Source organism: Trichogramma pretiosum, unplaced genomic scaffold (assembly GCF_000599845.2).
Source record: "Trichogramma pretiosum strain Unisexual culture from Peru unplaced genomic scaffold, Tpre_2.0 scaffold40, whole genome shotgun sequence".
NCBI lineage: Eukaryota > Metazoa > Arthropoda > Insecta > Hymenoptera > Trichogrammatidae > Trichogramma > Trichogramma pretiosum.
This window is the reverse complement of record NW_019641657.1, coordinates 804035-816339: the sequence shown is the minus strand read 5'-3', so window position 1 is coordinate 816339 and position 12305 is coordinate 804035. Positions and strand designations below refer to the sequence as shown.

The following is a 12305-nucleotide window of genomic DNA, read 5'->3' as shown; positions in this document are numbered from 1 at the left end:
TGTTTACATGGCCCAGAGATTGAAAGTTTTGGATCGAGTCGAGTCGATGATACACAAAGATTTTGCTGTTGTTTATAGACGTTTTTCTCAAGTTATTGAGATAGACTGGTTGAATTCGATGAAAATGATGTATTTTTAATGAATGAAACGTTTAAATTATTATTGCTTCAATTTTATACAATTTTGATAGAGATGAATGTATCGAATGAAGTAATAATTTTCATATAATTATTTCAAGTCATGTTGGTTTATTTAGTATGAATTAATTCTAGTGAATATGAAAGACTAGTTACTTTCTATTGAAGCTACGTTTTATTCAAAATTAATTAATAATAAAATTGAGAATAAAAAATGTATTACTAGTTCAGTTGGAAAAGAGATTCATATTCACAAAAAGTATCGGATTAAAGAGCTGCGAAGCAAGAAATTTTGAATTATACGCCCCGTTTGAAACAATCGATGTACTCAGAATTCTGGAAATGCCCTTGCACCATCTGTGGGTAACGAAAAATATTGGACCTAAATAATATTATTTCATTGCATATTGGGATCCAATATGATGTACAACGAATGCGAGCGATTCGTTTTTAGAAAAGCTATGTAAGTTTGGAAATAATTATAGATTTAAGAGTTGCCGATGCAACTCTCGATGAAAGTAAATTCAAGCTCTTCCGAGTCTATTTTACGCCGAGTTTCTGCATCAGTCGGTCGATATCCAAAAACGATCGGTACAAAAAATATCGTACTAATAACGCATTAAATGAACGCATACGCAGATGCATGCCACGCGAACATTTCAAGGTCCAGCGACCACCGTATACGTATGCTCGTATAAGTTTCGCTCGATGGGAGAGTAAATTATTCCGTTAGCGTCGCCGAATATATAATAATATATATAACATCGAGACAGCTAGAGATAGCGGCAAATAGCGAGAGATAGACGCACACACATACTCGTTTCAGAAGGGATTTGCTTCTGCAGCATCGTGCATATATAGAGCAGCGGCTGTGCAGGACGAGGAAGGTAGCTAGGGACGAGGGGTATGGGAATAGAGGCGTCTGGCTGGCGGTCGGCCAAAATATCGACCTAAACCACTAGCTGCGTACTCTGCTATAGCCGTATACACAACGACGATGGGCCTTTGTGCCGCCCGCTCGCGTATATAATACTAACTCTAATGCCGCGTAAGCTTCCTCTCTCTCTCTCCCTCACGCCTTATGCGTTTGTTTTTGCATTTATTTAAATGGCACGCGCTAGAATGTAGCGTATAATGCCACCAGCGAGACATAACAGTTGGCTTAGCTCAGAGTTACTTTGCTTCTCCAAGTTTTTTGAAATCGAAATGCGATGAAATTATTTTGGATTATATATGTAATGGATCGATCGAAGTGTAAGTTTTAAGCGGTGGAGAGCAAAGTTTAGCTTTATAACAATTGATTGGCATCTGTTTGTGTTGTGTTGGCTGCTGCTGTTTAGTTTCGAGCAAACTCAAGACCGTTTCATTAGGGATGTTCTCCCTTGTTTATCGAGTCGAAGATCGTTCGAGTTACAAATGCAGCAGTAACTTTGTTCCAACGTAATAATTTTTTTGCGATGAATAATTCGAGTTAGAAATGCTGAGAAAATTAGTCCTCGATATCAACTCGAGGCATTATCATTACGAAGCAGTGATTTCAAAAAGTAGCCCTGGACAACGAGAGAGGAGAAAGAAAAAATGCAACAGAAATAACAGAGGTGCGAAAAAATTCGCGTTTTATTTATTATGATTGAGAAAATTCTCAAAACTCGTTTCCCGCGAATTCGAGAACAACATCGATACACAATTTCTTAATTTTCTCATCCAAATTTTTCCCCTTGTACAATAACGTCTTGTGTTTCTCTCGCTCGAACAAAAAACCTACGTCGTCAAATTCGGGCTTACACAATAGTCTCAGCAACGAAGTGTGCCACCCCGTACGTCATCAATATCTTCACGTACGCTCTCAATTCAATTAAAAAAAAAAAAAAAAAACAAGTCCACCTGGCTCGGTCGGGATCAATGTCTTCGCTTGCGCACGGGCTGCAAGCTCAGCAGCCTGATGAGGCTGAGCTCGCGCTGCTTGCTGCGCTCCTCCTCGTCGAGGCGGTGCAGCAGTCGTGGGCCGGCGATCATGATCGCTACGGCGGGTATGGGCGACATGAGCAGCACCGTGACCACGGCCATGCGCACCACGTCCAGCACGTAGCCCATGCGCCGCTGCTGCTCGCCGCCGGCCGTGCCGCTGCTCAGGGCCTCTTCGAGGACCATCGGGGCCAGGGCTGCCTGCGTAATTACAACCATACGATCATTGCCTGGCTATACATTCGGAGGAGTTTATTAGGTTTTTTACTTGGGTTGCACCCTTGGCGAGCCAGACCAGTGCGATGAAAGCGCGCTCCTTCTTGTTGAAAGGAGAACGCCAGGTCGACAGAAACACGAACGCGCTCCTCACCTGCGAATCGTTTCAAAATCATATTGCGACTGCATAAGCTGCTGCGTAAGCTCTTTTATTTCGTCGAGTCGAGCTCGCGATCGATTTATCGTTGCAACGATGCCGTGGAAAAATTACGAAAATAAATATCGATGGATGTCTCTGTCTCACCGCGAGTCCGCAAGCGAGGCAGATTACGTAGAGGCCCAATCGGCCGAGGCTCCAGCCGCTCAGGTCGACCTCGGCGCCCATCACGCCGCACAGCACCGGCTGCATCAGGTGCCACATTATGTGCACGGCCTGGCGCAGCGGCTGCAGCTGTATAAAACAAAAAAACGTCGTGATACATCGAATGGCGAGCGAAAAGGTAGCGGCTCGATAAAAATAAAAAGTCGATCGACGGCAATGACAAATTAGCGCGGTGACCAATATTAGATAAAGTCTATGATTCACGGTCCATTGGTCCAACGAGGCCAGATTTCGTGCGCTTTGGCATTAATAACGCAAGCCTGTGATAATAACGAATCGTCAGCGCGTCGCGCAATGCTCCGTTTGTCAATTACCGATTGCTGACGGACCATATTACGAGAGGCCGAAAAATGTCAAAAATGACTCGAAAAGTATGTCCTCGACATTGCGTAAGAATAATAATGTTCAGATTTGAATAGATAGCTCACGTCGAACGGCCTGCTGAGTACGCGCCAGCCGCTGGTGGCGATCAGCGACATGATGATGGTGGCGAGGTAGCCGCTCCCGGTGATGGTGACCTTGTACGTGCTCGCCACGCAGACGAGCGAGCCCAGCACCAGGCCGCAGATTCTGTACCACGCGACGTACTTCTGTATATCGAACGCGACGATAGATGCGACATTGAATGCGACATTAAATTGTATGCCATATTTTTGACTCTGACAATTTCCATACGTGTTTTCTGTGTGGAAAAAATACGAAGAAAATGCCCAGCGCGGTACCGAAGGTTATGCCCAGCAGCAGGTCCTTGATCTCGTTGGGGAAGATCGACCACCAGTAGGAGCCGCCCTGATCTTCGTCTGTGCGCGAACCAAAGTTCAAATCAGCTCGTTATCGAAATGAGATCAATGTCGATGTAAACGCGAGATGAAATGTACCATGATTGAAGACGAAGGAGAAGCAAATGGCGTAGACCGAGACGATGTGGACGTCGTCGATGGAGGCGGCGGTCAGCAGCAGCGAGGCCATGTGCTTGTCCTCGCCGTAGCCCTCCTCGGCCAGGGCCAGCATCGTGTTGATCGGGATGACGGGCGACAGGCAGGCGGTGATGCTCCTGCATGACAATACGAGCGAGTTCCGGAATAATAAATTATACAATATATCATTCGGACATATAGTATGCGCGCGTTTTTTTATTTTAAACTTCAGTTGTCAACGGCGGGGGCAAGAAGCTGCAGCAAATTGCATCTCCGCGAGCTTTCTCTCTCTCTATTTGCAAGTTAATGCCACTCGACAAATGGCGTAGAATAAAATATAAAAAAGGAAGGAAAGTATAGGAGGTAAGCTCGGCCGAGCGATAAAGCTCTTTCGATGCCTCGTGCGCGCAATCAGTCCCGCGTGCAGCAAAAAGCTCTTGAATTATGCACCAGGGCCTACTTTGCCTGCTGCTGCTGCTGCATAGAGGAGAGCAAATCCTTCTCTCTGTGTGCGCCATACGCGAGAAAGAGTCTCTGCTGCACTGTGATATAGCCTTTTTACGAGCGTCTCGGGGGCCACCTTCTTGCGCGCGCGACACGACTCGCACTCGTGATAAGAGAGATTCGCGCGAGGCCGAGTCGACGTTAAATACTTGATTAAATCGCCTCCTCGATAAGATATTTCTAAGATAAAAATACCCGAGCAGAAAGGCCCAACCCCAGGGCAGATCGAGCAAGGATCTGGCGCAGACGGCCACCGCGCACATCTCCATGGTGCAGGGCACCAGAGCCAGCAGCACGATGAAGCGCGGATGGTCCCTCAGCGTGGTCGTGTTGAGCTGCAGTCCGGCGCGCAGCATCACGAAGGTCGCCGTGAACATGCGTATCTTGGCCGTGGTGGCCATGCTCAGGGCCTCCTCGATGTTGTACCTGTGCTCATCAACCAACACCCACCACACTTATACGCACATTATACGCTGTTTCTCTCTCGTCGTTTTACAACGTCCAGAATTTGGTTTACCAGTGCAGATTGCGCACGAGGATGCCCGCCAGAATCATGCCGAAGACCGGGGGCAGCTGGACGCGGGGCACGTAGGCCAGCGCCCAGCCGGCGAAGTACGAGCTGCAGACGACCAAGTAGAGGCCGAAGTAGGGCCCGCCGGGCAGCATCGCCTCGCCCACGTACAGATAGAGCAGGGCGTAGAGCAGGCCGAGGATGGCCAGGACGGTGACGAGCCAGAAGCCCGTGGCGTAGGTCAAGTCGCAGCAGCCGCAGCCGGCCACGCTCTCGTCGACGTTGAGCTTGCGCCAGCCGGGCACGCACCAGGTGGCCCGGTGGCAGCAGGTCGACTCGGGATCGGCGAGCTCGTCGCCCGAGCTGTGCATGAGGCATTTTGCTTTTTATGCTTGCTTCTTCATGAGCAAGAGATACAGAAAGGATGCTTACTAATGTGGTAAATTGTTGCTGTTGTTGTTATCGTTGTTGGCATTGTTGCTCGCCGGCGACACGCGACTGAAGCTCCAACCCATGTCCATGAATCGTTGGATCTTTCTTCTAACGTCACGAGGCGCTCCTCGTTGAAAGCTCGCGCGAGGTTAGAAATCTAGCCACTTGATCGCAAGGCATATTGTTATTGTTTACACATTGAAATTATTGTCATAACCAAACACGAGACGATATTGGCGAGAATCTATCGTTTTTTTTAACGATATAAGTTATCTATATTTTTATTTTTATGGGGGCAGGTAGGGAAAAAAATGATTAATCAGGAAATTTTCTTTTGTTCAAAAGAATCTCATTTAATTCGTAATTATAATTATTTCTCAAGTGGTGAAAGTAATGTACATTCGATACATTCGATTAATTTATTTTCGTATACCAATGCTAGATTTATTCTATTGTATCGATGTCGCAGCCGACGTAAACGCTACGTTGCAGCTTACTTCCACGCGTCAACCGTATCTATCGAAGCTAATGACGTCGACGACGCGATCGACTCGCCCAACGAAGCCGTAGATGCAGACATCCACTCCTCGACCTCTGCCGATTTATTAACTACCTTCTTCCAGTTGACGAGCCCGAAGCGTCGCACCAACTCGTAGTTCTTCTCCCTGAACTGGTCGTCGCGCTCGAGCAACGCCCGCAGCAGCTGCTTCACCAGTCTGAACACCCTCTTGGCGTACTTGTCGTTCCACGCGCACACCTCCAGGATGGCCTCGTGGTCGTCCGTCAGGACGAACCGATCGTAGAAGTCGTCGAGATGCTCGGCCCAGCACACGGACAGCATCTTCCGATCTAGCCAGCAGATGGGCAGGTAGCGCGTGGACAGATACATGGCGACGATCCTCATCTCCTCGTACTCTTGCTTGAGCGCCTCGTAGCCGACGAAGCCCAGGCCCGGCTCGCCCAGACACCTGAACATCTCCTGCTGATAGCACGAGAGCAGACTGTCCTCTAGGTGTTTGCGATCGCGGGGATGCACACCCGTGTAGATGAACTGGGCCACGTCCAGAGTCCTCGGGGCGTAATGCACCGCGTCGTAGTCCGTGAGGACGGCCTCGAGCTCGTCGGTCTTCTCTGCCGTGGACTCTTGGGAACTGTCTTGGGGATTTTTTGGATTTTTTGGATTTTTTCGCTTGAACAGCAGACTGCTGGGCCAGGCGGCGCCGTGGCTCAGCACCTCCTTGGCCTCCTTGTCCTCGTCGTCCCAGTTGTAGGCGCGATCGAGCACCTTCATCAGCGCCTCGCTGAAATCGCGCACAGCCGCCAACGGGCTCAGCTCGAGCAGCTTCTCGATGAAGCCGACGCCCTTGCGGACCCGAGCCTCGATGAAGCGCGCCTTCTTCTCGCGACGCTCCAACAGCCTCGGGAATTTGTCCCGGAGCGTCGAGTAGTTGCGCCAGTCGGCGAGCATCCCCGCCGAGTGGAATCGCGCCAACGCCCTCAAACCGGCTCGGAGCTCCTCGAGACCGAGCCAGCTTCCCTTGGGACAGGCGTAGAAGCCCTGGGCCAGCAGGTCCTCCTGGACCAGCACTCGACGATTGGCCAGGTAGCACTTGGGCGCCAAGTCCTCGCTGTTCTTCTTCCGATGATACTTGGTCACGAAGGGCAGCAGCTCGTTGTAGAGCTCGGGCCTGTACGAGAAGACGCCGCGATCCGTGACGTAGCGCGAGCTCTCGTACTCGCGCACTGGCGGCTGGACTTTCACCAGGAACTCGCAGCTCTCGAGCTCGAACGACTCTTGCTGCGGCCTCTCCCACGTCATGTCGCGAAACTCGATTATGAGCTTGCCGATGTCGCCGATGAAGCCGTTGTTTTCACCCAGCGTCGGATTCACCTCGTGCTGGTCGATTATGTAGCAGGTCTCCTCGTTGCTACTCGCGATCGCCTGCTTCATGATGTCGTCGAGTTCCCTGGGTAAAAAGTCGAAATCCATCTTGCGGTACGAAAATGAGGCAGCGGGACTCGGACGATTTTGCTTCGTCGCTGCGGTCTGCGATCCACTACGATGGAACAGCGGGCAGTACTGACTTGCTAATGTAAACAAATGCTTCTGATTATGAGCACGTGTCCGGCGAGACTAAAACTGTATAATTGAAAGGATTAAAAAGCAGAAATTAGGTTTTAATTGATGTCCTTTCGATATTACTTGCAGTTTAAAATAACTAAAATCGATTCGAACTGGTTCGATCGCCAGTTGTTTTAGAATAAAATTGGCTAAATGATAAAGAGTTTTATCTGGTCAGATGATAAAGAGATTTATCATTCATTATGCAGGAAATCAATAATGTCGTTTCTTCCATTATCGTTATACAGATATATGTCAAAAACCAAACTATAAATACTCGGTAGTTAACGGGTAAATTTATTTAAAAATTTTTTTCAATGTCACTAAAGCTAACAATATTCCGCGTCTTTCAGAGATCTTAAATGAATATTTTTCACGAATAATCATAAAATTTACAATTATTATTTTCAAGTCATGTAAAAACACCCGACTTGGTCCACTCGCATAATAATACAATAATTTGGGACTGAAAATTCGATGAAATTACACATAATAAGAAGGTATGTGCGCAGCTCAGTAAGGGCATATATCGTGCATGAAATTCGCCACGAAAATAAACGCGTACACAGTAATAATAATCAGGCGCTGCTGCATACTGACCGCGTAATATCACGGACGCGCATAGCCGCTCAATGCGATGTATAAAATAGTCGAGCGCGCAACGATGATGAGCCAACGTCGGCTGCACTCTCTACCATACTAGTGCAATAAACGTACATGGCGATATTAATCAGTCAATCCTAGCGGGCGCATTAATCGCGCATCGTGTAACAACGGCCTTTCGCGCTCTTAATTTGCGCGCAAAGTATACATGTGTGTATTCAATTTCAAGCGCTCGCACATAATATAATATGTGCCTTCCCTCGCGCTTATCAAAATGTTTATCGTCTTCGAGCTGTGTAACGTGTACTACGTTTTCGCCGCTCGATTCCTATACACGTATTATAATAATCTCGATTATTTGCCTCTATACGGCGTACGTAAATAATTCGCTCTCCATGCGCTGTGCATATTACACTGAATAAATTCATACGTATTACCGGGACTCTCGCGTACAACTCGATTATTAACGGAGCGGAGACGCGCGAATTCTCCTCGATATATATTATATTATTATATAACTTAATAAACGCGCGTATGTATGTATTAAAGGGCCGCAGCGAAGACGAGTGTCGCTCAAGCTCTCTGCATATGATACACATACAGCTGCACAGCTCGGCAGGGGGTATATACGGCGCGGTATAAAGCTCATTTTACGATTATAGCCCAGGCAGTCGGGCAGGTAGGATCGCTTCCAATCGCGAGCCGCCGCCGCCACCGAGCGATTTTCGACCATCCTACATTATACGATAGCAATGAAATCTATTTTCAGTCCCGCAGAGCGAGAGAGAGCCGGAGAGAGGTAGGTACAAAGCTCTCCGTAAGGTAGAGAGGTATATGCTCGAGGTTATCGAACTCCATCGAGTTGCACAGATCTCTATATAATGCTATATATTCTCTCTCGGGCGCTTGATACACCTTTTTCCTGCCCGTATACCTACACATATATATATTGTACACGCCAACTGGCACAAAGCTCGAAAGTCTCAGCTTGACGTATGTATCTGCCAGCGGACTGTTGCTGCTGTTTCTATTTCTCTCTTACTTCTCGGATCTTTCTCTCTCTCTCTCTCTCGAGGGATTTTATTACCAAGCCGTATTATTAATTCACACAAGTCTCTCTCGTGCTGCTCGCGATCGTGTCACTCAACTCTCTCGGTACATATATATACGCTTTATATACATCAACTTGTTTAAAGGGTCAGAAGGGTAACGGCCTGCTGCGCTCGTGCGGCGAGCGAACGATTTCACCTGCTGCAGAGAGAGTTACCCCATGATCATTATTATCATTATTATGCGGCTTGAGCCAGCGTGCGCATTGCCATTACCTATCGCCATCGCGCGGCAATCTTCCTATTCCTATCATCATCTCTTCTTTTTCTCTCTCTCTCTCTCTCTCTTTATTTGCAGTCTATGGTGTTTTTACAGCTCTGAGGTATAATCGTGGGCTTTTGCTCGAGCACCTTTCAGCTTCTGCTTTATAGCGCGCCAGGTAGAAATCGATCGAATTTCGAGATATCGCGCTCGTATTCTATGCAAGTTTTTCAACTTTTACGCGAGGTTTGATTTTATTTTATTCATTCGTGCGACTATCATTAAACATCTGCGTGTGGTTGACTTTTTGAATTTACACAACAAAGAGCGCCGCGCTGCGTTGCAGATCGAGAGTCAAAAGCTTTTCGTATCGTGCGAGATTTTCAAAGCCACGGCAACAAAGCTCTCGTTCGAAATCGCAAGCTCGCTATGTGCTCGTGGGAGAAAGTCTTTGTACATATTTTTTTGATTCCAGACCCAACATTGAATTCATTCGATCCCGCGCGCGGATTGACAGCCTCGTGGATTATATCGTTTCGTGCCAGAAAGAGAGAAGAAGGTGGTGTGCGCGATGTTAAATTTCGAGCAGCCAAAAGAGAGCTTGACAGCTCCCTCGCGGTAAAACGAGCGCGCGCAAAAAGTTTTCTTCGTAGGTTCGTACTATATATCTAGCTGGGCTATAAACGCGAGGAAGAGCCACTTTAACGTTTCTCGCGCGATCGGGGCCATCGAGAATCTTGACGAGTTATATATATGTATTTTTAGAGCTTGTTTTATCGCGGGAAAAAAGCTCCGAGATACATGTATATAACATTATATATATATCAGGTGCTATCGACTGTTTTTAGAGCAAATCTGATTGACTGCCAGCCAGCGGGGGTCTGCATCGAGAAAAAGTTCAACTCGTTTTTCTTTCTCTCTTGACAGAGACATATCTTATGATCTATATATAATGTATGTCAGTATCGCGCGAAACGCCTTTAAAAGCTGGCCGTCAGTTCGAGTTTTAATTTTATTCTCTGACACGCCGCTGCCCGGCACTCTTTCTCGACTGACATTTCGTACCTTTCAATTAAATTATGACTGTTACTCGCGATTACATCAACCACTGCCGTTCAATTTCTTTTTTTTAAAGTCCTTCGCAAGCTCTATATCGAGTAACCGATTTCGATCTTAAATAAGTCATGTATTGTAAAAACTCACTGCGACTTTGTTTTTGTAAATTCTACGAGGATTTCAACGGCTGGCATTTCATTCGATCGATATTACTCGGCTTGATAAAGACATTAAACATTGACGAACTTAGAGTAATGAAAAAAATCAAATTATAAACTTTGTGGAAAAACTAGCGCCAACTTGTGTATCGATTATAAAATTCGTATCCGTTTCATTAGTTCATTCATTTTTATTGGAGAGCGAACGACAGATGTACTCGCGTCGAAGATACAAATATTAAATTCAATAAACTTTCGAAACAAAACTTATTATACAGCCCCCGTCGAGTAAAGCCTGTATAATGAAAATTGGCACCGAGGAATAATGCATCTCCAATGAAAAGGGGAAGGAGGTGGCGTGCAACAGCCGGACCTCTCCATGGACGCCCAAGTTCGATGAACTTTTGCGCGCTGGGCTATTTTGGTTTCGTGCTGCAAATCACACGGTCGTGAAACAATTTATGATCTCGCTCTCTGTGCATCGTAAAAAGGACGTTCAGGTGGGCGGCCGCAATAAAAATCAACCGACCGCTTGTCAATCAGAGACTGACAATTAACAAAATACATTTTTATTACGATCCCGTTCATACACTTGCGAGAGAAACGAGTAATATACTGCAATGCATGAAAATGTACAAATATATACCGTAAACAACGCGAGCATGGGGGGTAAAAATATTTTTAATGGAATTCGCTCTCTGTTTTTTTTTCTTCTCTTTAGCAGAGCGACGAATGAAAAAAAAAAGAAACTCGAAGCGGAGAAGCGTATCGGACAGGGCACGGAACTAAATCCAATGAAGCTTTTAGCCCCCGAGTTGTTGAGAAAATTCGTCGTGTAATTTTAAAAGGGGTGTTCTCGTGCATTTTAGTTTCGGCGTTCGGTGTGCCCACTTTTCACCCTTTTTTCCTTCCTCTTTCTCTCTCTATTTTATAAAACTCATCGATTAAACTTTGCTGAAAAACGTCTTCATTGTTGGCGCGCGACGTTTGCATATTTCCGAGCTTGCAAAAGAGTAAATCTAATATCCGAAAGCTCTAGACCTTTTTACGGCTTTTAAAGAAAAGACGTTGGTTGCCATAGTCGATTTACCGATCGCGCACGAAGATATTATTTTCCGAGCATATTTTTGACAGAGTTGCGTCGTCGATGATTGCGTCGATTACGGTCGATAATAATAAGGCCATTCGTTCGACGTTACTACGCAGAACGGCAAAATTTTCACTTCGAAAATTGTACGTAATACAAAATTGTTGTGTACGCTTCATCAAAATTTGCATAGCGGCGTGAAATAACGACGATACGCGCGCATTATATTATTACACGTATGCGCACGTATCGAAATATGTGATCGAGCCACCGACACGGTTACGACTTAATGGGCAGCGCAGCAAAAAAGAAAAAAGGAAGAAAAAAAGGCAAAATGCGAACGCGAACACATTATAATTCGATAACGTGGGCATAATTTTCATTTATCGCGTAGTATGTGTATACTTGTATACGCTTGCGGATACCGCGCGCGCCACGCGGCCTACTTCCATGTACATTATGAATGCGCATACACGCCATATTTCGCGCCGCGTTACACGTTACACGCTACACACACTCTCTTTATACGTTTTCGAGCATTTGCCACATACTTATACGGAACTATACGTTCATACTCTCGAGCTTTTCTGTATATACAGCTGCTCGAGTTTTGTATATAATATGCGCGAATGGATTTCTGCCGTCGTGTGTATGTGTGTGCGGGCGAATAGTCGTGTGCAGTGCGCGCGGTGCGATGTAATTAATCGATTTTCGCTGCTAACTGCGAGAAAACATCGCAGTGGCTGCGAGTGCTCTGGAGCGCGCATATTTGCGGGATAAGGCGAAATAAAAAATTCTCGAATCGCGACGCGGGAGGCAAATTTTTTTTATCAGGTATATATTGCGGTTTTGGAGCTTTTCCAAAAACATAGAGCACGCGGAAGGAGACTATATACGTCGAGGA

The 12305-nt window shown here is 46.4% G+C and overlaps 2 protein-coding genes across 2 annotated transcripts; both read right to left on the bottom strand.

The window, feature by feature from the left end:
• Window positions 1-2036: 2036 nt before the first annotated feature.
• Window positions 2037-5147, bottom strand: LOC106655939 (sodium/hydrogen exchanger 9B2-like). The gene is made up of 9 exons (XM_014376547.1): window positions 5065-5147; window positions 4639-4995; window positions 4317-4547; window positions 3579-3754; window positions 3376-3494; window positions 3129-3290; window positions 2623-2769; window positions 2371-2472; window positions 2037-2303 (listed from the first exon to the last, which is right to left on the bottom strand). The coding sequence occupies exons 1-9, from the start codon at window positions 5145-5147 to the stop codon at window positions 2037-2039; spliced, it is 1644 nt and encodes a 547-aa protein (XP_014232033.1).
• Window positions 5148-5557: 410 nt separating this feature from the next.
• Window positions 5558-7188, bottom strand: LOC106655937. The gene has a single exon (XM_014376546.2). It carries the CDS (start codon window positions 7052-7054, stop codon window positions 5558-5560), a length of 1497 nt encoding a protein of 498 aa, XP_014232032.1. The 5' UTR covers window positions 7055-7188.
• Window positions 7189-12305: the final 5117 nt, after the last annotated feature.

Excerpts from the sequence above, each read along its gene's own strand:
- LOC106655939 (XM_014376547.1), bottom strand. The coding sequence starts at position 5,147 with ATGGGTTGGAGCTTCAGTCGCGTGTCGCCGGCGAGCAACAATGCCAAC. Across the intron at positions 4,548-4,638 it reads CTCGTGCGCAATCTGCACTG|GTACAACATCGAGGAGGCCC; the intron begins GTAAACCAAATT and ends TGATGAGCACAG. Across the intron at positions 2,304-2,370 it reads TCGCCAAGGGTGCAACCCAA|GCAGCCCTGGCCCCGATGGT; the intron begins GTAAAAAACCTA and ends GTAATTACGCAG.
- LOC106655937 (XM_014376546.2), bottom strand. The coding sequence starts at position 7,054 with ATGGATTTCGACTTTTTACCCAGGGAACTCGACGACATCATGAAGCAG.